Source organism: Musa acuminata, unplaced genomic scaffold (genome assembly GCF_036884655.1).
Source record: "Musa acuminata AAA Group cultivar baxijiao unplaced genomic scaffold, Cavendish_Baxijiao_AAA HiC_scaffold_1130, whole genome shotgun sequence".
Taxonomy (NCBI): Eukaryota; Viridiplantae; Streptophyta; class Magnoliopsida; order Zingiberales; family Musaceae; genus Musa; species Musa acuminata.
The window spans coordinates 1-19,896 of NW_027021343.1; the positions used below are offsets into that span (position 1 = coordinate 1).

At 43.3% G+C, this 19,896-nt stretch overlaps 3 protein-coding genes and 2 pseudogenes across 5 annotated transcripts; 4 read left to right on the top strand and 1 right to left on the bottom strand.

Moving 5' to 3' along the window:
* Positions 1 to 1,580: 1,580 nt before the first annotated feature.
* On the top strand, positions 1,581 to 2,864 carry LOC135668524 (zinc finger protein ZAT1-like). Its single transcript, XM_065178514.1, has one exon. It carries the CDS (start codon positions 1,581 to 1,583, stop codon positions 2,862 to 2,864), a length of 1,284 nt encoding a protein of 427 aa, XP_065034586.1.
* Positions 2,865 to 4,180: 1,316 nt separating this feature from the next.
* On the top strand, positions 4,181 to 5,659 carry LOC135668529 (photosystem I chlorophyll a/b-binding protein 3-1, chloroplastic-like; annotated as a pseudogene).
* Positions 5,660 to 7,446: 1,787 nt separating this feature from the next.
* Positions 7,447 to 9,657, top strand: LOC135668527 (zinc finger protein ZAT9-like). Its single transcript, XM_065178518.1, has 2 exons — positions 7,447 to 8,201; positions 8,297 to 9,657. The coding sequence occupies exon 2, from the start codon at positions 8,299 to 8,301 to the stop codon at positions 9,514 to 9,516; it is 1,218 nt and encodes a 405-aa protein (XP_065034590.1). The 5' UTR covers positions 7,447 to 8,201; positions 8,297 to 8,298; the 3' UTR covers positions 9,517 to 9,657.
* Positions 9,658 to 11,179: 1,522 nt separating this feature from the next.
* Positions 11,180 to 12,515, top strand: LOC135668528 (chlorophyll a-b binding protein 8, chloroplastic-like; annotated as a pseudogene).
* A 453-nt stretch (positions 12,516 to 12,968) lies between these two features.
* On the bottom strand, positions 12,969 to 19,393 carry LOC135668525 (uncharacterized). Of its 3 annotated transcripts, none has more exons than XM_065178517.1 (4): positions 19,272 to 19,393; positions 17,863 to 18,185; positions 16,132 to 17,284; positions 12,969 to 15,607 (listed from the first exon to the last, which is right to left on the bottom strand). In XM_065178517.1, the coding sequence occupies exons 3-4, from the start codon at positions 16,909 to 16,911 to the stop codon at positions 13,538 to 13,540; spliced, it is 2,850 nt and encodes a 949-aa protein (XP_065034589.1). In that variant the 5' UTR covers positions 16,912 to 17,284; positions 17,863 to 18,185; positions 19,272 to 19,393; the 3' UTR covers positions 12,969 to 13,537. The 3 variants fall into 3 exon arrangements, with proteins under 3 accessions (XP_065034589.1, XP_065034588.1, XP_065034587.1); XM_065178516.1 differs by lacking the exon at positions 19,272 to 19,393 and adding an exon at positions 18,254 to 19,213; XM_065178515.1 differs by lacking the exon at positions 19,272 to 19,393 and having other exon boundaries at positions 17,863 to 19,213.
* Between the last annotated feature and the right edge of the window lie 503 nt (positions 19,394 to 19,896).

The following is a 19,896-nucleotide window of genomic DNA, read 5'->3' on the forward strand; positions in this document are numbered from 1 at the left end:
AGACAGATTTTAGATGATGGAAACAAGTGAGGATTTTAAACTGTGAACAAAGCTTCAAAGGAAAATTATGGCAAGTGAGAAGACAGTGAATAATATTATATGGAAGTCTGCCAGTTTCCAGTCTTCTCAAAGAGGTATATGTTTACCTTTAATTTTCTTTCACCATATTTCTGATAATTAGTTAATCAATGCACCATCATCAGAGCCTGAAAAGATGTAACCAATGGCATGATATTAACAGAGATGCCTTAATCACTGTACACATTATGCTACTTGCCATATACTTATGGATGTGATCCCATCATCAAATATTCAAAGGGGGTGATTTCTTCTTAGCATGCCTAATCCCTTCTTATCTCGGCATATGCTCCTCTCTCTCTTAGGTGACTCGTTCGCAGAAACAGCAGGGATGCAATTAATTGCAGGAATCTGTGAAGCCTGCCAATGTCAAACCAGTCATCGGAAAAGTCCAAGTTGACTCGACACAAGACTGAGATTGTCAATATCATCGGATGGGGTTGAATCAGGGATTCATCACCAGCTTTGAGATTGTCAATATCATTCATTGTAGAGGGGAATTATGCTCGTGGCTTCGGTGCATATGGAGGATAAGATACGGAGAATGGAGAGGGGTTCAAAAGGAGAGGAGGGTGCGAAGGATGGAAAAGAATTATATGGAGAGAGATTGTGGTAACTAATTGCAGTCGGATTAGATGGAAACTTAGGCACTCCAAATCCCTGCGCAATCTCATCAATCCCCATCGCACGGCTCCCATTCGTCCTCCACGAGTCGGTTTCTCTCTCACCACCACCACCAACAGAGCAGTATAACGCATGGAAGGCACCCCCGAGCGATGGTCGCGGGGCGAGATTAATTGTTGCGGGATTCCACCTCTTCCTCCATTACTGTCATTACTGCCATCTCCGAATCACTCTTCTTCGCCTCCTCCTCCTCTCCCCCCTTCCTCCCCCCTGTGCCTCTCACAACCTCGCCACTGTCCCCAGCTCTGCTTTCCTTCTTTGCTGCCTCCTTTTTGGACTGAGGAGAAGAGCACAGGGAGTTGCCAGCTCCATCGATCGGCTCGCCGCCTCCTCTCCCCCCCCCCCCCACCCCTTCTTCTCTTGATCCAACGAAAAATGGGTGTCTTTTTTATCCAATCTGCTTCCCTCGAGCTCGTCATTTTGTTTTCTCGAGGTTGATAGATCCTGTATGCGTCGAAGGCGGCTCCAGCTGGAGAACACGCCATGTTCAGCTGAGGTTGCTCTTCTTGTTCTTCGCCTCGCTGTGGGATCCAAATAGGTGTGTTGACATAGCTGGGTTTGAGTTTTTGTTGGTAACCGAACAAGGTGTTCTTTGTCGTAGTTATTGTGCTGTCGTTGCTGTTTTTCGTGGGAAGCTGTGGCTTCGGCTCTGTTTTATGACCTTTTGGGTTTCGGAAACTGATAGATAGGGAAGAGGCAGCTTCTCGCCATCAACCCGAGAGTGAGTTATTTCCTTCGTGAGCTGAAACCATTATAGTGTCTTCAGTTCACGTACGTGCCTCCACTTCTGATCCCTCGCTCTCATCTGTTGCTCAGGAATGGCAGCTCGTATCGCGGAAGGTAGAAGCCACCATACGACCTGGGATGCTGCAGTGGCAGCAGAAGAGCAAGCCCACGAGGAGCTGACCAAGAACACCCTGCGGCTTCGGATCAAGTGCCCCAAGACCGGAGACGAGAAAAGGGAAGCAGCGGCTCAGGTGGCGGTGTCTCCATCTGGTGATAGTGGTGTGATAGTTGACCGATCCACCGGTGGTGCTGACGGGGATCTTGCCGGCGATGAGGATGCTAACGCCGAATCTGCATCGGAGGTCAAAGAGGTGGTCGACGAGGGTTGTGGCAGCTTCAAACGCATGCATGCAAACAGGAGGGCGGTGGTCCCAACATGCCCCGAGTGCGGGAAGACCTTCCCCTCCGATAAATCACTGTTTGGCCACCTGAGGTGCCACCCGGAGAGAGACTACAGAGGAGTTAATCCGCCTCCGGGTGCGAGGAAGAAGCCGCAACCCGATGCGTACTCGTCGATCGCGAGAGTGCCGCCCACCACCAAGTGGTCAACCGCGAGAAGAGGGCGGAAAGGGACGGCTGGTGACAGAGACGACGAAGCGATTGCCGCTGATACCCTGTTGCTTCTGGCTGATGGAAAGCCGCAGCGTCCGGAGACCACTATCACCACTGAGGGGGAAGACACTGATACGAAACAGATCGCTGGCACTCATTTTGCTGGCACCGATGGGATTGGTTGGGATAAGAAATCTGCTGACATGGACGCCGGCAGCTACGGTAATGAACTGATATCGAGCTACAAGAGATCAAAGAAGAGGAAGATCAAAGAGCTGGAACTGGTGAACGGGTCCGGCACATCTGTTCGTTGTCGAAGGTATCAGTGCAGTGTATGCTTCAAGACTTTCTCTTCTCACCAGGCACTGGGAGGACACCGAGCCAGCCACAACAAGAAGAAGAGCAATCCCGTAGAAGCAGCGGCGATCCCTGACGAGAACGAAGGTGGCAACCCGAAGCATGGCGAAGATTTGATCCGTGCAAACGGTGCCGTGATCAAAGCGGAGATGGCAGAACATCGATGCACGAACTGCAACCTGACGTTCCGAAGCGGGCAGGCACTCGGGGGCCACAAGAGACGGCACTTCAATGAGCTGCAGCATCAAGCTCCATCGTCTTCTCCACACTCATCTGAAAGCGACAAGGGAGCGAATGGGCTGCTACAGAATCGAGTTACATCTTCTTCAGCGCACTCATCTGAGAGCTACAAGGGAGCAAAACATGGGCTGTTTGACTTCGACCTCAACGAGGTGCCGGAGCTCTAACCACAAGGAGACCACACTGCCTGCATCTCCAATCCTCGATTGCATTATTGGCTACTAACTAGTTTTAGCTACAAGATTTCAGCATCGTCTCCTTCAAAATACTTGCGCACTTGTTTTCCAGTCACAAATGAATAGTAGAAATTAAATATTGCACCATTTGCCTCCGGTGCGATAAAGAGTATCAACGTATGTAAAAGAGAAAAAAAAAAACACACTACTTTTCTTAATATTCATCAAGAAAAATAAATTTTAAATTTAGAAGAGTTAATCTTTTGATTAGTGAGAGTTTCATAAGTTTGAAATATTGTTTCAAGGATGGAAGGATAAGATTTGCTGTTGGCTCCAAAGCAAAGTAATATATTATGGGTATACATAAAGTTTGAAGGTTCACTTAAATACAAAATAGAGTGATTTGCATTTCTAAAATATTTCAATTAAGCAAACAAGGATATCAAGAGGTTCTCCTTGGCACAATCATTTTTTTTTATCTTTTAAAGAAGAAAAGGAGGAACCATTAATATGACATTAAAGCAATAATACCAGCAGCACCAAAGAATGTATGAAATGTAGAGAAAAATTTTATTGGAAAGAACATATCACTGAAGTCATCTGAATTTGGTGTCTAAAACATACTTCAGATTTGATCTAGCTTATATTTTTGTTATAAAATAAAGTTAATTTATAATCTTGTATCTTTGTATTAGGAAAAGATGCCATGAGAAGGTGCAAAAAAAAAAGAAGCAAAAAAGAAAGGTTGTATTGAATAAGGTCACTACTAACACAAGTGCATGAACCTTTGAATAGGTACAATGCATCATCTAATCCCTATAAATAGACAGAAATTTATTTATGGCATTAAGTGTGTAGAAAAAGTTGTCATTATTGAGAAGCATTGTAATTACGTTGGTCTTTTTGTTTCCACCATTCCATCAGTCACTTCTTCTCATTTTCTTTCTTTTTTTTCTTTTAAATCAGATTGGTATTAGGTTGATTTTATAAATGACTTCCAACTTATGAGAGAGAATTATAAAAAAAAAAAAGAATATCCCTCCCTATTATATATCTTGAAATGGGGGAAAGAAATCATGAATAGGTAGGTGCATATAAATAAAATAGTATTATTGTGTTCGATAGAAAGAATCATCATGACAAAGTTACATGCAGTTTTGAATAGATACATCACCCTTGTGATGTCACCTTTAAAATATGTACTCTTAACGCTTACAGACAGATACAGATAGGAGTTTATGATATTGAACGTATAAAAGAATTATAATCGACACTCTTTCGCCAAGATTTCATGCAAACCACTTAAAGATATCAATCAGCCTACTCTCCAACCATAGGCAGTGGGATGTGATGTCAAATACGGTTCATACCCTCCCATTTGGCAAACCAGGTGGTGTTGTCCTATCGGGCAGTTTCATGAGGGCCTGCCTCATCTTCCATACTCCATCTCATGTCTCGTTTAGATTGCCATGCCCACCGCCACTGCAAACACCTCATATTTCTCTCTCGAATTGCTTCTCTTTCTGAGGGGAGACAAACCAATGGCAACTCAAGCTCTTCTCTCTCCAATGGAAGCTGGGAGACAACTCCTCGGAGGAGGAAGACCTCTCCAGCCTTCCGTCTCCACATCTATCGACTCTCCAAGAAGGGCTTCGTTCGTTGTTAGAGCAGCTTCCACACCCCCACTTTGAAGGTCATACGCTTGTTCATATTTTCATCTCTCAAACTTCATGCGACGAGCAGATAGATTTCATGCATTAGATTTGATGTCAGACTTCCGAAAACATCATTGAATGCACTATTGGGCGACTTTAATGACTTGTTGTATATAAACTGTTCTTCGCTGACATGAATCATCTTGTCAACTTGTCAGAAGGAGCAGATAGGCAAACTCCGGTTTGCATCCAAACAATCCCTCTCTTACTTGGATGGAAGGTAGACTATATTTCCTGACATGGATCATAACCTACGCACCGCAGGTGCGATCGCGCCGGAGACTCTGGGGAAGCTCGGCATGAGACCAGCCGAGACTGCTCTTCCGTGGTTCAAGACCGGGGCAATACCATCTGCAGGAACATGCGCCTACTGGGCGGACCCCTACACTCTCTTCGTGCTGGAGACGGCGCTCATGGGGTTTGCAGAGCACAGGAGGTTCCGGGACTGGGCAAAGCCGGGCACCATGGGGAAGCAGTACTTCTTAGGGCTGGAGAAGGGGCTGGGTGGGTCAGGAGATCCTGCTTACCCTGGAGGACCTTTCTTCAACCCTCTTGGCTTTGGGAAGGATGACAAGTCACTCAAGGACTCGAAGCTGAAGGAGGTGAAGAATGGGACGCTGGCTATGTTGGCCATACTGGGGTACTCTGGGCAGGGGGGGGCTTGTCACCGGGGTTGGGCCATCTCAGAACCTGTTGGATCACTTGGCTGATCCAGTGCACAATAACATCCTGACCAGCCTCAACTTCCACTAGGAGGAGGTTCTCACTGCTGGTAGAATTCTGTATCTGAACATTACCTGCACAGAATTCTTTATCTTGTGTCTTTCAGCGGACACTTGTCGTTAGCATCATCCTGCAATGGACTGACTGTATCATTGTTCGATAGAGATCCGAGGGTGCAAGTCATATTCTACTATCATGTAGCAAGCAGTACCAGTCATGTTTGTGGAAATTTCATCTGTGAAAAAACCTTTTGTTTCTCGCTTCAAGTATAAGATGAGCATGTAAAGCCTTGAATCAACCCAGAAACCAGTTACATAATGGAAAGAGACTAGGAAATGGATGTGCTTACATATGAAGAATCCTCGGAACACATTCGACCCAGTTCTAGGATTTCGTGTTAATCCTTCATGAACACCATAATATTCCCCCCATGATGTTATCCTGATTCCTAACAGTGTTTGTGTCCGCTTACCATCTACTAGTCTCAACAACTTAATTCATTGAAAGGTACTCCATGAACATATATTGAAATTAGAAAAGTGCAGTCTCACATTAATGACAAGATGCAGGAGGAATTAAAGCAGAAAATGGAGGTTTGATGCATAATGCAAGTTGCTGAGACAAAAGCAGAATAAGAATACATAAGTTCCAGTTCAGAATTTATTAGCAACAAGAAGAACAAACATTGTTCACTGTGCAATGGAAACTCTTAGCCATTGTCAAGAGGAACTAGGTGGGTCATGCACTGATCATTCTCACTTCACATTATGCTTTGCTTAAAGTCCAATGCACTGAAATTGTAAAGAAGGAAAATGTTTCAAAACCAGCAGGAAAACATCAAATCAAATACATGATCTATTTTGAGATTCTGATTCTTAAGTTTTTGCCAGCTTGATTCATTTGATAACTGTCACTTTCTAGCTGTACTAGAAGCAATCTGCCAAAGAAACTCTGCATAATCGGCAGCTTGGCCTCCGCAGATACTGAATTCTGAAACTTGAGGGGAAACCTTTTTATGCTCACAATAAAATAAATGTAGGATCAATGCAGGATTCGCGAGTAATACATCAAAGGTCCCTTTTGACCTGTAGGAGACTGGACCACGGTGGGGCTTGACAGAAAAAGGTCATGTCCTTCTGAAGTGATTCCTTGATTCATGAAACTGGCACTGACACTTGAATATGCGTACGGAAACAAGATTCTTGGGCAATCTCTAATATGATGTTGCAATGGATAGCAGGAGAATGGCCTATTAGGCAAAGTGCTTGCCGAATTTGATAGGCAGCCTTTTAGAATCAGCCTCATGCTTGGGTGAGCCATCGATCACAATCACCTTGTCCAGCGTATGATGAGATGAGGTGAGCTTTGTACTCGATTTCCTCTGCTGAGTTTGTTGATCCGTACAACCATTTTGCAGTGAAGACCATGCAAAGCCACCAACTGAGGTGCTAGGTAGATCTAGGGGCATCTGGTGAGATCACACATTGGTAAACCTGAGCCAATGTCTGGAGAAATCTCACGCTTTAAGTGATTGTTACTGGAAGCACAATGATTCACCTGTTGTGTGCTGCAATCCAATGCAGTAGTTTGAGGTTGCACAATCTCTTCATGGTTCACCACCATCAAATTTTTGCCCATCAACCTTAGTATAGGACTGGAAACAGAATGAATCTGTGATTGAGGTGATGGCCCAGGTGAAGATATCTTGACAGCAAAATCCAGTGAACTTTTCACGGAAACTGACTGATTTGGTGGTCTGATGTTTGAGTTTGCTGTTGCACTAATTAATTCTATGATCTTGGTGCGCTAATTCGAACAGAGCTGAGCAGTATAACTCGTGGAGGATAAATGAGAGAAACCGACTCGTGCCTTCCATGCGTTATGCCGCTCTGCTCTGTTCGCACGGCTCCCATTCGTCCTCCACGAGTCGGCTTCTCTCTCACCACCATCACGAACAGAGCAGTGTAACGCATGCAAGGCACGAGTCGGTTTCTCTCATTCGTCCTCCACGACTTATACTGCTCTGTTGAACAGAGAAGAGAGAAACAATTGTGAGAGAACAACTGCTCTGCTCTGTTCAACAGAGCAGCATAACTCGTGGAGGACGAATGAGAGAAATCGACTCATGCCTTCCATGCGTTATACTGCTCTGCTCTGTTCGCACGGCTCCCATTCGTCCTCCACAAGTCGGTTTCTCTCTCACCACCATCACGAACAGAGCAGTATAACGCATGGAAGGCACCCCCGAGCGATGGTCGCGGGGCGAGATTAATTGTTGCGGGATTCCACCTCTTCCTCCATTACTGTTATTACAGCCATCTCCGAATCACTCTTCTTCGCCTCCTCCTCCTCCTACCCCTCCTCTCCCCCTTTCCTCCCCCCTGTGCCTCTCACAACCTCGCCACTGTCTCCAGCCCTGCTTTCCTTCTTTGCAGCCTCCGCCTTTTTGGACTTTGGAGAAGAGCACAGGGAGTTGCCAGCTCCATCGATCGGCTCCCCGCCTCCTCTCCCCCCCCCAACCCCTTCTTCTCTTGATCCAACGAAAAATGGGTGTCTTTTTTATCCAATCTGCTTCCCTCGAGCTCGTCATTTTGTTTTCTCGAAGTTGATAGATCCTGTATGCGTCGAAGGCGGCTCCAGCTGGAGATCACGCCATGTTCAGCTGAGGTTGCTGCTCTTGTTCTTCGTCTCGTTGTGGGATCCAAATAGGTGTTGACGAAGCTGGGTTTGAGTTTTTGTTGGTAACCAAAGAAGGTGTCCTCTGTCGTAGTTATTGTGCTGTCGTCGCTGTCTTTCGTGGGAAGCTGTGGCTTCGGCTCTGTTTTATGACCTTTTGGGTTTCGGAAACTGATAGATAGGGAAGAGGCAGCTTCTTGCCATCAACCAGAGAGTAAGTTATTTCCTTCGTGAGCTGAAACCATTATAGTGTCTTCAGTTCACGTACGTGCCTTCACGTCTGATCCCTCGCTCTCATCTGTTGCTCAGGAATGGCAGCTCGTCTCATGGAAGGTGGAAGCCACCATATGACCTGGGATGCTGCAGTGACCGCAGAAGAGCAAGCCCCCGAGGAGCTGACCAAGAACACCCTGCGGCTTCGGATCAAGTGCCCCAAGACCGGAGACGAGGACAGGGAAACAGCGGCTCAGGAGGCGGTGTCTCCATCTGGTGATAGTGGTGTGATAGCTGACCAATCCACCGGTGGTGCTGACGGGGAGCTTGCCGGCGATGAGCATGCTAACGCCGAATCTGCATCGGACGTCAAAGAGGCGGTCGACGAGGGTTGTGGTAGCTTCAAACGCAAGCATGCAAACAGGAGGGCGGTGGTCCCAACATGCCCTGAGTGCGGGAAGACCTTCCCCTCCGATAAATCACTGTTTGGCCACCTGAGGTGCCACCCGGAGAGAGACTACAGAGGAGTTAATCCGCCTCCGGGTGCGAGGAAGAAGCCGCAACCCGATGCGTATTCGTCGATCGCGAGAGTGCCGCCCACCACCAAGTGGTCAACCGCGAGAAGAGGGCGGAAAGGGACGGCTGGTGACAGAGATGACGACGCGATTGCCGCTGATACCCTGTTGCTCCTGGCTGATGGAAAGCCGCAGCGTCCGGAGACCACCATCACCACTGAGGTGGAAGACACTGATACGAAACAGATCGCTGGCACTCGTTTTGCTGGCACCGATGGGATCGGTTGGGATCAGAAATCTGATGACATGGACGCCGGCAGCTACGGGAACGAACTGATATCGAGCTCCAAGAGAACAAAGAAGAGGAGGATCAAAGAGCTGGAACTGGTGAACGGGTCCGGCACATCTGCTCGTTTTCGAAGGTACCAGTGCAGTGTATGCTTCAAGACTTTCTCATCTCACCAGGCGTTGGGAGGACACCGAGCCAGCCACAACAAGAAGAAGAGCAATCCCGAAGAAGCAGCGGCGATCCCTAACGAGAAGGAAGGTTCCAACACGAAGCAAGGCGAGGACTTGATCCATGGAAACGGTGCAGTGATCAAAGCGGAGATGGCAGAACACCGATGCACGAACTGCAACCTGACGTTCCGAAGCGGGCAGGCACTCGGGGGCCACAAGAGACGGCACTTCAATGAGCTGCAGCATCGAGCTCCATCGTCTTCTCCACACTCATCTGAAATCGACAAGGGAGCAAAACGTGGGCTGTTTGACTTCGACCTCAACGAGGTGCCGGAGCCCTAACCACAAGGAGACCACACCCAGAATAGTAGATTTAGACTGCATCTCCAATCCTCGATTGCATTATTGGCTACTGGTTTTAACGACGAGATTTCAGCATCGTCGCCTTCAAAATACATGCACTTGTTTTCCAGTCACATACGATGCAGAAATTAAATATTGTACCATTTGCCTCGGTGCGATAAAGAGTATGGAGGTATGTAAAAGAAAAACTACTTTTCGTAATATTCATCAAGAAAAATAAATTTTAAATTTAGAAGAGTTAATCTTTTGATTAGTGAGAGTTTCACAAGTTTGAAATATTTTCAAGGATGGAATGATAAGATTTGCTGTTGGCTCTCTAAACCAAAGTAATATATATATTATCGGTATACATAATAAAGTTTGAAGGTTCACTTAATACAAAATAGAGTTATTTGCATATCTAAAATATTTCAATTAAGCAAACAAGGATATAAAGAGGATCTCCTCGGCACAATCCTTGTTATCTTTGAAAGAAGAAGAGGAGGAACCATTAATATGACATTAAAGCAACACCAGCACCAAAGAATGTATGAAATGTAGAGGAAAATTTTACTAACTCAAGCATTTTAATCTCAGTGTTTATTGGAAAGAACATAATCACTGAAGTCATCTGAATTTGGTAATCTAAAAAGCAAGCTTATATTTTGTTATAAAATATACTTAATTTATAATCTTGGATCTTGTTTTAGGAAAAGATGCCATGAGAAGGTGCAAAAAAAGAAAATGAAAGTTTGTATTGAATAAGGTCACTACTAACGCAAGTGCATGAACCTTTGAATAGGTACAATAATGCATCATCTAATCCCTATAAATAGACAGAAATTTATTTGTGTCATTATTGAGAAGCATTGGTCTTTCTTTCCATCATTCCGTCAGCCACTTCTTCTCATTTTCTTTTTCTTTTTTTAATCAGATTGGTATTATGTTGATTTTATAAGTGACTTCCAACTTATGAGAGAGAATTATAAAAAATAGAATATCCAATTATAATTTTTTTTTTTAAAAGTGAGCGTCTCTACAATATAAAATCGATGTATTTGTTGGAATATTCATATTAGTTAATGCATGCATTATTGTTTTATGAATGATGGATCTCATATTCGAATCCAAGTATCAACCTCGTATACGTCACTTAATATAATATATTTTTTTTAAAAAAAATATTTATTCGACGAAGAAATTAAGCAGATATTAGAAAATAATTTCTTTATTATATATCTTGAAATGGGGGAAAGAAATCATGAATAGGTGCATATAAATAAAATAGTATTATTGTGTTTGATAGAAAAAGTTACATGCAGTTTTGAATTGATACATTACCCCTATGATATCACCCTTCAAAGTATGTCCTCTTAACGCTTACAGACAGATAGGAGTTTTATGATATTGAACGTATAAAAGAATTATAATGACACTCTTTCGCCAAGATTTCATGCAAACCACTTAAAGATATCATCAATCAGCCTACTCTCCAGCCTTAGGTTGTGGGATGTGATCTCAAATATGATTCATAGCCTCCCCACTTGGCACACCAGGTGGTGTTGTCCTATCGGGCAGTTTAATGGGAGCCTTCCTCATCTTCCATACTCCATCTCTGTGTCTCGTTTAGATTGCCACTCCCACCGCCACTGCAAACTCTCTCTTGAATTGCTTCTCTTTCTGAGGGGAGACAAACCAATGGCAACTCAAGCTCTTCTCTCTCCAATGGAAGCTGGGAGACATCTCCTCGGAGGAGGAAGACCCCTCCACATCTTCGAGCAGCTTCCACACCCCCTCTGAAGGCCATACGCTTGTTCATATTTTCATCTCTCAAACTTCATGCGAGGAGCAGATATATTTCATGCATTAGATTTGATATCAGACTTGGGAAAACATCACTGAATGCACTCTTGGGCGACTTTAATGACTTGTTGTATATAAACTGTTCTTCGCTGACATGAATCATCTTGTCAACTTGTCAAAAGGAGCACATAGGCAACTCTGGTTTGCATCCCAACAATCCCTCTCTTACTTGGATGGAAGGTCGACTATATTTCCTGACATGGAGCATAACCTACGCTTCCACCACTGTTTCTGCGGGCTGTGGACAATGATTCATGCGTTAGAGTCCCACGTTGCAGCTTCCCTGGTGACTATGGCTTCGATCCACTAGGCCCGTCGGACCCCGACGGCACCGGAAGACTCATCGAGCCCAAATGGCTAGCTTAAGGGGAGATCATCAACGGAAGGTTCGCCATGCTCGGCGCCGCAGGTGCGATCGCGCCGGAGACTCTGGGGAAGCTCGGCATGAGACCAGCCGAGACTGCTCTTCCGTGGTTCAAGACCGGGGCAATGCCACCTGCAGGAACATGCGTCTACTGGGCGGACCCCTACACTCTCTTCGTGCTGGAGATGGCGCTCATGGGGTTTGCGGAGCACAGGAGGTTCCAGGACTGGGCAAAGCCGGGCACCATGGGAAAGCAGTACTTCTTAGGGCTGGAGAAGGGGCTGGGTGGCTCAGGAGACCCTGCTTACCCTGGATGACCTTTCTTCAACCCTCTTGGCTTTGGGAAGGATGACAAGTCACTCAAGGACTTGAAGCTGAAGGAGGTGAAGAATGGGACGCTGGCTATGTTGGCCATACTGGGGTACTCTGGGCAGGGGGGGCTTGTCACCGGGGTTGGGCCATCTCACAACCTGTTGGATCACTTGGCTGATCCAGTGCACAACAACATCCTGACCAGCCTCTACTTCCACTAGGAGGAGGTCCTCTCTGCTGGTAGAATTCTGTATCTGAACATTACCTGCACAGAATTCTTTATCTTGTGTCTTTCAGCGGACACTTGTCGTTAGCATCATCCTGCAATGGACTGACTGTATCATTGTTCGATAGAGATCCGAGGGTGCAAGTCATATTCTACTATCATGTAGCAGTACCAGTCATGTTTGTTGAAATTTCATCTGTGAAAAAACCTTTTGTTTCTTGCTTCAAGTATAAGATGAGCATGTAAAGCCTTGAATCAACCCAAAAACCAGTTACATAATGGAAAGAGACTAGGAAATGGATGTGCTTACATATGAAGAATCCTCGGAACACATTCGACCTAGTTCTAGGATTTCGTGTTAATCCTTCATGAACACCATAATATTCCCCCATGATGTTATCCTGATTCCTAACAGTGTTTACTAAGAACTACTGGTGCACCAGTTTGTGTCCGCTTACCATTTACTAGTCTCAATAACTTGTATTCACTGGATAAAACTGAAAGGTAATCCATGAACATATATTGATATTAGAAAAGTGCAGTCTCACATTATTGATAAGCTGCAGGAGGAATTTAAAGCAGAAAATGGAGGATATCGGCATTGCATAATATGAACCATCCCCAAAATCTATAAAAGATCAGAATTTGATGCATAATGCAAGTTGCTGAGCAAAAGCAGAATAAGAATACACAAGTTCCAGTTCAGAATTTCTTAGCAACAAGAAGAACAAACATTGTTCACTCTGCAATGGAAACTTTTAGCCATTGTCAGGAGAAACTTTTAGCCATTGGTGATGCACTGATTATTCTCACTTCACATTAGGTTTTGCTTAAAGTCCAATGCACTGAAATTGTAAAGAAGGAAAATGTTTCAAAACCAGCTGGAAAACAACAAATTAAATACATGATCTATTTTGAGATTCTGATTCTTAAGTTTTTGCCAGCTTTTGATTCATTTGATAACTGTCACTTTCTAGCTGTACTAGAAGCAATCTGCCAAAGAAACTCTGCATAATTGGCAGCTTGGCCTCCGCAGATACTGAAGAAGATTGCATTCTGAAACTTGAGGGGAAACCTTCTTATGCTCACAATAAAATGTAGGATCAATGCGGGATTCGTGAGTAATACATCAAAGGTCCCTTTTGACCTGTAGGAGACTGGAACACGGTGGGGCTTGACAGAAAAAGGTTATGTCCTTCTGAAGTGATTCCTTGATTCATGAAACTGGCACTGACACTTGAATATGCATTCGGAAACTAGATTCTTGGGCAATCTCTAATATGATGTTGCAATGGATAGCAGGAAAATGGCCTATTAGGCAAAGTGCTTGCCGAATTTGATAGGCAGCCTTTTAGATCAGCCTCATGCTTGGGTGAGCCATCGATCACAATCACCTTGTCCAGTGTATGATGAGATGAGGTGAGCTTTGTACTCGATTTCCTCTGCTGAGTTTGTTGATCCCTACGACCATTTTGCAGTGAAGCCCATGCAAAGCCACCAACTGAGGTGCTAGGGAGATCTAGGGGCATCTGGTGATCACCCATTGGTAAACCTGAGCCAATGGCTGGAGATCCACTCGAAAGCTGATTATGCTGATATGGAGAAATCTCACGCTTCAAGTGATTGTTGCTAGAAGCACAATGATTCACGTATTGTGTGCAATCCAATGCAGTAGTTTGAGGTTGCACAATCTCTTCATGGTTCACCACCATCAAATTTTTGCCCATCAACCTTAGTATAGGACTGGAAACAGAATGAATCTGTGATTGAGGTGATGGCCTAGGTGAAGATATCTTGACCGCAAAATCTAGTGGACTTTTCACGGAAACTGACTGATGTGGTGGTCTGATGTTTGAGTTTTCTTGTTTCCAATTCTTCAAGTTCCTATCTTGAGTTGCTTCAATGCTTTCTGCAGATGGAGTTGCTAAATGTATACTCTCTCGGGTATTAACAGCTATGGACAATGGTTCTACCTCTGAAACTTGGGATTTGGAATCAGTTGACACAGGTGATCCAGATGGTTCCCCTTCACCGGACAAATTCTTGAAAAAAATTGCTTTCATTCTAACAGAGTCAATTGATGAATTCTTTTCAGGCATTTCAAGCCCCTCATCACCATGACCAGTCAAACAACCACTAGACTCCTGAACTGAAAGAGTCTCAGCCTGACATTCTTTAAGCTGAATTGTGCAACAATCTTTTTTGGCTTGGATCTCTTGGTTTCCAATTTCAATTGATGATCCTTCACCAGAAAACCTCTGTTGCTCATCAAATGCTTGCTTCAATTGTTCTGCATGGGCTTCAATTTCAGATGTAGTCTGTGCATGTTCTACACATGAAGGAGAACCCAACTTGGTGCTGAAAGGTAGTTCAGTCTTTTCTGAGTTTTCAGGAACAGCTTTGATCATGGAAATTCTAGTCGCATAATCTCCAGAGTCAGAAGTTTCAATTTCAGTGTCAGAACATTCAGCTCCTGAAGAAAGATTATTCGAAGTATTGCTTTTCTGCTCTTCCACTATGTTTAAATGTTCTGTATCATTTCTTCTGCTTGGTGATACTTCATTCATGTCCTCTCCTCCAAACATTGTAATACTACTTGGAGTATAAGATTGATGAGATCCCATTGTTCCTGTCTCTCTTGTTCTAAGAAGGTGAATATTAACAGTAGGACTACACACACCCGCACTGTTAGATGGTGAGTTTTCTCCTTTTTTCATATCAGTCCTGTGCTTTTGAAACTTTTTAGAGATAAATGGTTTCTCAATTGCTCCAAGTTTCCTAGGTTGCAAACAAACTCGACTCCTTACGACAGTATTCTTCTTCGAAGTTGTGTTCGTTTCATCCTTCAACAATGAACAGAAACTCCGTGAAAGAACCATTTTGCTGTTCGAATTGCTATCAGAATCCTCCCAAGTTGCCATGTCAGTCTCTTTTGATTTCATTACTGATGAACATATCAAGCTCCCTGATGATCTTGACAATTTCAGGATAATACCATTTGCCAAATTAGTACCTTCAGAAGGCCATCTGGAACTTGAAGGTAGCTCAGGGGAATCTCTCTTACTTTCATCCATGCTATGAACTGGATTATGCAGGAAATTAACTCTCTCTGTCCCTGGAGAACCAGTCAAGTTTCCATTCATGGACTGGAGTTCGCTGGTTATAGATTCCATATCCTCCAAGGTACTACAATTCTCCTTTTTGTTCATTTTTTGCAGGATATCTGCTCTTTTTTCATGGTCTCCTGAATCTGATACATGTGATGGAGACTTATCACTCTTCTGATGATTCTCTGTCTCACAATCTACTTGGGCTGCAGCTTGAATCTGGTTATCACATTATAGAATTCATGATATTAAATTGCAATATTGCTATGGAATGGAAATCTGGGGTAAAAATATCACATTGAGCATGTAAACTAGATCTTGTATCACATTAAACTGCAAGTTGCATGTTGCCATTGAACATCTCAAAAAAATAAAAGGTTGTAGTAAAAATTAAAAAGAACCATCTACTTGATTAGAAAATTTCATTACTTTGAAAGGGCCAAAAATTGACCATCAATTGCAACTCCAAATAAATTAAGAGAAAAGGTACCTTGAGCAACATTAATAAGGCCATCAAACTAGATGCTATAAATATAATCATGTTGGATTGATTTTGCTTCAGAATTCAATAGATTTATGATTTGATCATGCAAAAAAAAAAATGAAGTATCTAATTGAAGAAGTAAAAAAGAGTTCCTTGTGCAACACAATTTGATATATCCAAATTACGTATAGAATTTAATATTCTCTCTTTTCTTCTGCTTAGAATAAACATGAACAATGGCATGCGAGGATAAAAATACCTGTGACTGCAGCATATTCAATGAGATCAATTGCTGTTTCTGTGCCTTCAGTTTCTTATTTTCCAAGTGTTTCGATGCAAAATGCTTATCCTTGTTTTCCTTTGGTTCTTTTGCATGCTTCCTCAACTTAAAGCTCTCCTTTGACAATTTTTGACCTTTGAATTTAGATAAAATCCTAAGTTTTACACCATTTGGATCGGCAGAAACTGCTCCATTTCCATTATTTGTAGAATCAGTTGGTGACACCTCTGGCCTTTTGGTGTGAGCAGCACAAAGGCTATTAACTGGTGCTGCAATTAGTGATAATTCAGAAGCCCAGCTTGTACCATTCCTCTTATCGAGGTCTTCAAGAGTGCAATGGCAAGAAGTGGCATAGATATCCATCATCAACCTCCTCTTTCTTGGCTTCACTCTATGTTCGGGAACATTACTCGTCGTCGCCGCCTTAAAGTTAGACCCCATGGAAAGACACTGGTCCATATGAGCATTCAAAGTGGTGATTAAAGTGCAGGAAAATATTCTACAAACAGGGCAAACATTCAAAGCTATAGAATGCATTTCTGCAAGATCTTCTGCTTTACTAGTCTCCAAGATGGTATCCAATTTGGGTATCAACCTGTTCTTCTTTTCCAAAGGTTCACACAACTTCTCAGGAGTATTGCCAAGATCAATAACCTCTGGCTGAAACTGCGTTTTGGAGGAGCTTCCGCTTAATGATACCAAGCACGGAAGTCCACTGATCTGGCTTGAAATCTCTTTAGCTTGTTGAGGTGTTCTCATTGTCAGAGAAGTTCCATCATCACTATGGCTCAGCTCATTCACAGTAAATCCTCGACAAAATGCAGACTTCCCGTCTTCTGGTGATGGATTTATGGTTGGATCCTGTCAAACGCTAGCAAGTGCTCCATCAGAAGGGCCAGCATCTGCAGGCTTAAGAACATCAAAGTGTGATTCAATTCTTTCTGGCTTTGAACAAGCAGCAGGCTGAACCAATTGTGCTACCTTGCAGAGACTCTGAGTTCTCACTGTATCAGGGTTCTCGAATGGTGGCAATAAATCATTGACACCGTGCTTCAAGTAAGGTTGCAAGAACTGTGCAGCGAATGGCCAAGAAGCCTCAATTCCTTTGCTCCGTGATGTAAAAACATAATCTCTGAATGGAAAACACCAGATAAGTTTAGTTTCTGCTACCAAATCACAAGTTTCAGAACAAGTCCTAAGCAAACCAAATATTGTTATGAACTTGTTTTAATCATGGCATATGCTGATTGCTATACTATCTTTCTTTGTGATCAAGGAATCAGACACAGAGTTGTGTCACTAGTAACAAAAAGGACAGCCTTTTGCTTCAGACAGCATGATTAGTTAAGCCCACAGACAAACTGTACTATGAATAAAAATCATAACCCTGACATCTCAAAAGAACACCCACAGATATCATTTCATTGATCAAAACGCAACTAAGAGAGATAAAATCACAAAGCAAAACCAATTAGTTGGTGTTGATAAATCCCCAGAGACCGAATGTAAACAAAATAACAAAGCAGAGCAAAGTACATGCCCACCAATAGCCACTTCCAGGAAAAAGAACAATATGGAAAAGTGCTGATTTGAACTAGAGATGCAGAAATTACATTTGTAATCGAAGATTTAAAGAAAGAACTTGTTGAGAAAAAGGAGGGTTCTGATTGATAATACCAACAATAATGTCTCCAGAGGAACCAGTGTTACCTTATAGAGAAATTTGGGATTCTTCTCTCTTGAAGGACTACAGGATCTCTTTCTTGGGAGGGAAGGCTGTCAGGAGAAGCCCTCACATGAGTTCTCACTGCTGGAAGCTTGGAGGAACACGAAGGACCTGCAGGGTTTTCAGTGGATAACATCTAAAGAAGGCCCTCTCAATGATCTCTGGATGATCCTGCAGTAGTGTGCTTAGCCTCCAGCATAACAAAAGATTTGAGCTTCCATATAACCCCTCGAAAGGACAACAGGATCACCAGCGACCAACACAAAACCAACCACCCATTTTCTCCTCTCTTCACTGAATCTGATGCCTGCAAAATGAGGGGAGAAGATATGAAGCTAAGGGCAAAGGTATGAACTCAACGTAGAAATCATGGACCTGCAGTACAAGATGGAGAGTCGGAGAGCATTATTTCATGTACACATGAGACTGGATTCATGGGGCTCAGACCAATGAAGTTGAGAGTTAGGCTGCCTAAAGGCCTAAGATCTCAAGGCTTTTTATGGAAAGAGGAATGCAAGGTGAAGTGAAAGTTGAAACTTACAAAGTGTCATTTTATGTGCAGCAGAACTAACACAGTCAAATCAGGAAAAGACCAAGGGAGGGAGGATGAGACTTTGTCAAAGAAACCCATCACATGAAATGATGAAGAGATGAACCAGGGTGGGAAATTGTTCTCCAAGTCAAGAGGGAGAAGCAGCAGCTTAGAGCAACTCAAGAGAACATCTCATGAGTAGGAAAACTGTCGAAAGATTTCCATGGAAGATCACTGGAAATTTATACAAGTTGAGAGGAAAAGCAGGCCAAGATATTACAGAGTTGTTTCTCTAATAGATCTCAGAATCAAACAAAAAAGCAGCGTATGAGTGATAGGAAGCCCATCAGCAGTAAATCTGAAGGCAACATTGTCATTTGGAGGAACCAGAGACTCCACATAAATCCAAGATCTAATTGAAGCAACCAAAGATTGGAGTGGGGAGAGAGTAAGAGAGAGAGAGAGAGAGAGAGAGAGAGAGAGAAATCAGATGGAAGATCCAACGAGAACATGGCTGATGCTAGCAGAAACAGTCAGCCATCACATTGGAATCCCAAAGAAAATGTGTAACCAGTACCTCACAGAATCCTCAGAATAAAATCATTGGGGGTAAAGAGAAGAAAGAAGAGAAATTTATGGAGGAAACTAAATGCATAAAATCACATCTCAAGTTTCACCAGCTGGCCATAACCATGCATGGATGCTGAAGGAAGTTCAAACAAATCAAGCTGGCTTCATGGATCTCAAATGACAGGAAGAGATGAAGTCTGTATAGCTCAAGAGACCTTCTTCTCCTCGCCTTTACACATCACAGTTAATGGATAGGAAGAAATTAGAGATCAGAAAGCACCATCCACTCACACATATCCATGGCATCAGGTTCTCCACTAAAAGCAAAACTGTACCATAAACAGCAACTTAGATAGAGAGAGAGAGAGAGAGAGAGGCAAAGGATATGAAGGGATTTTGAAGGAGCTGTCATATCATGCACCTACTCTACTATCATTTGTGTTTCCTCTCTCTCTCTCTCTCTCTCTCTCTCTCTCTTACTATGCTGACATTGTGAGCTAATCAAATTTGTAATAGCCTTAAGATGTGGCCATAGATTTGAACCATGGAGAGATATCATTCTTCTATGGTTCTCTCACTACTGGCAACGAGACTTTGCTTGTTATTTTACTGAATCTAAATTCTATGGGAACTGTTTGCCTCCCATCGTAATGCTTGTGGGAAATTGCTTTGCAAATTACAAGGACCAGAATGTATTCTAATAACAGTGTAATCATTTAAACTCTCACGAAGTTTGAGAAGACTTGGGTCAATGCATTCATTCAGACACCAGTTTCTCGGCAGATCCGACATCTCTCTAGAACAGTGCTTCTTTTTCCAGGTATAATGGACTAATTTAATGTACGCAAGACTTGTCATGACTCCTCAGGTGAATTTACCAAGAAATTATCAATTGATTTCCTCCTAAACGTGGCAT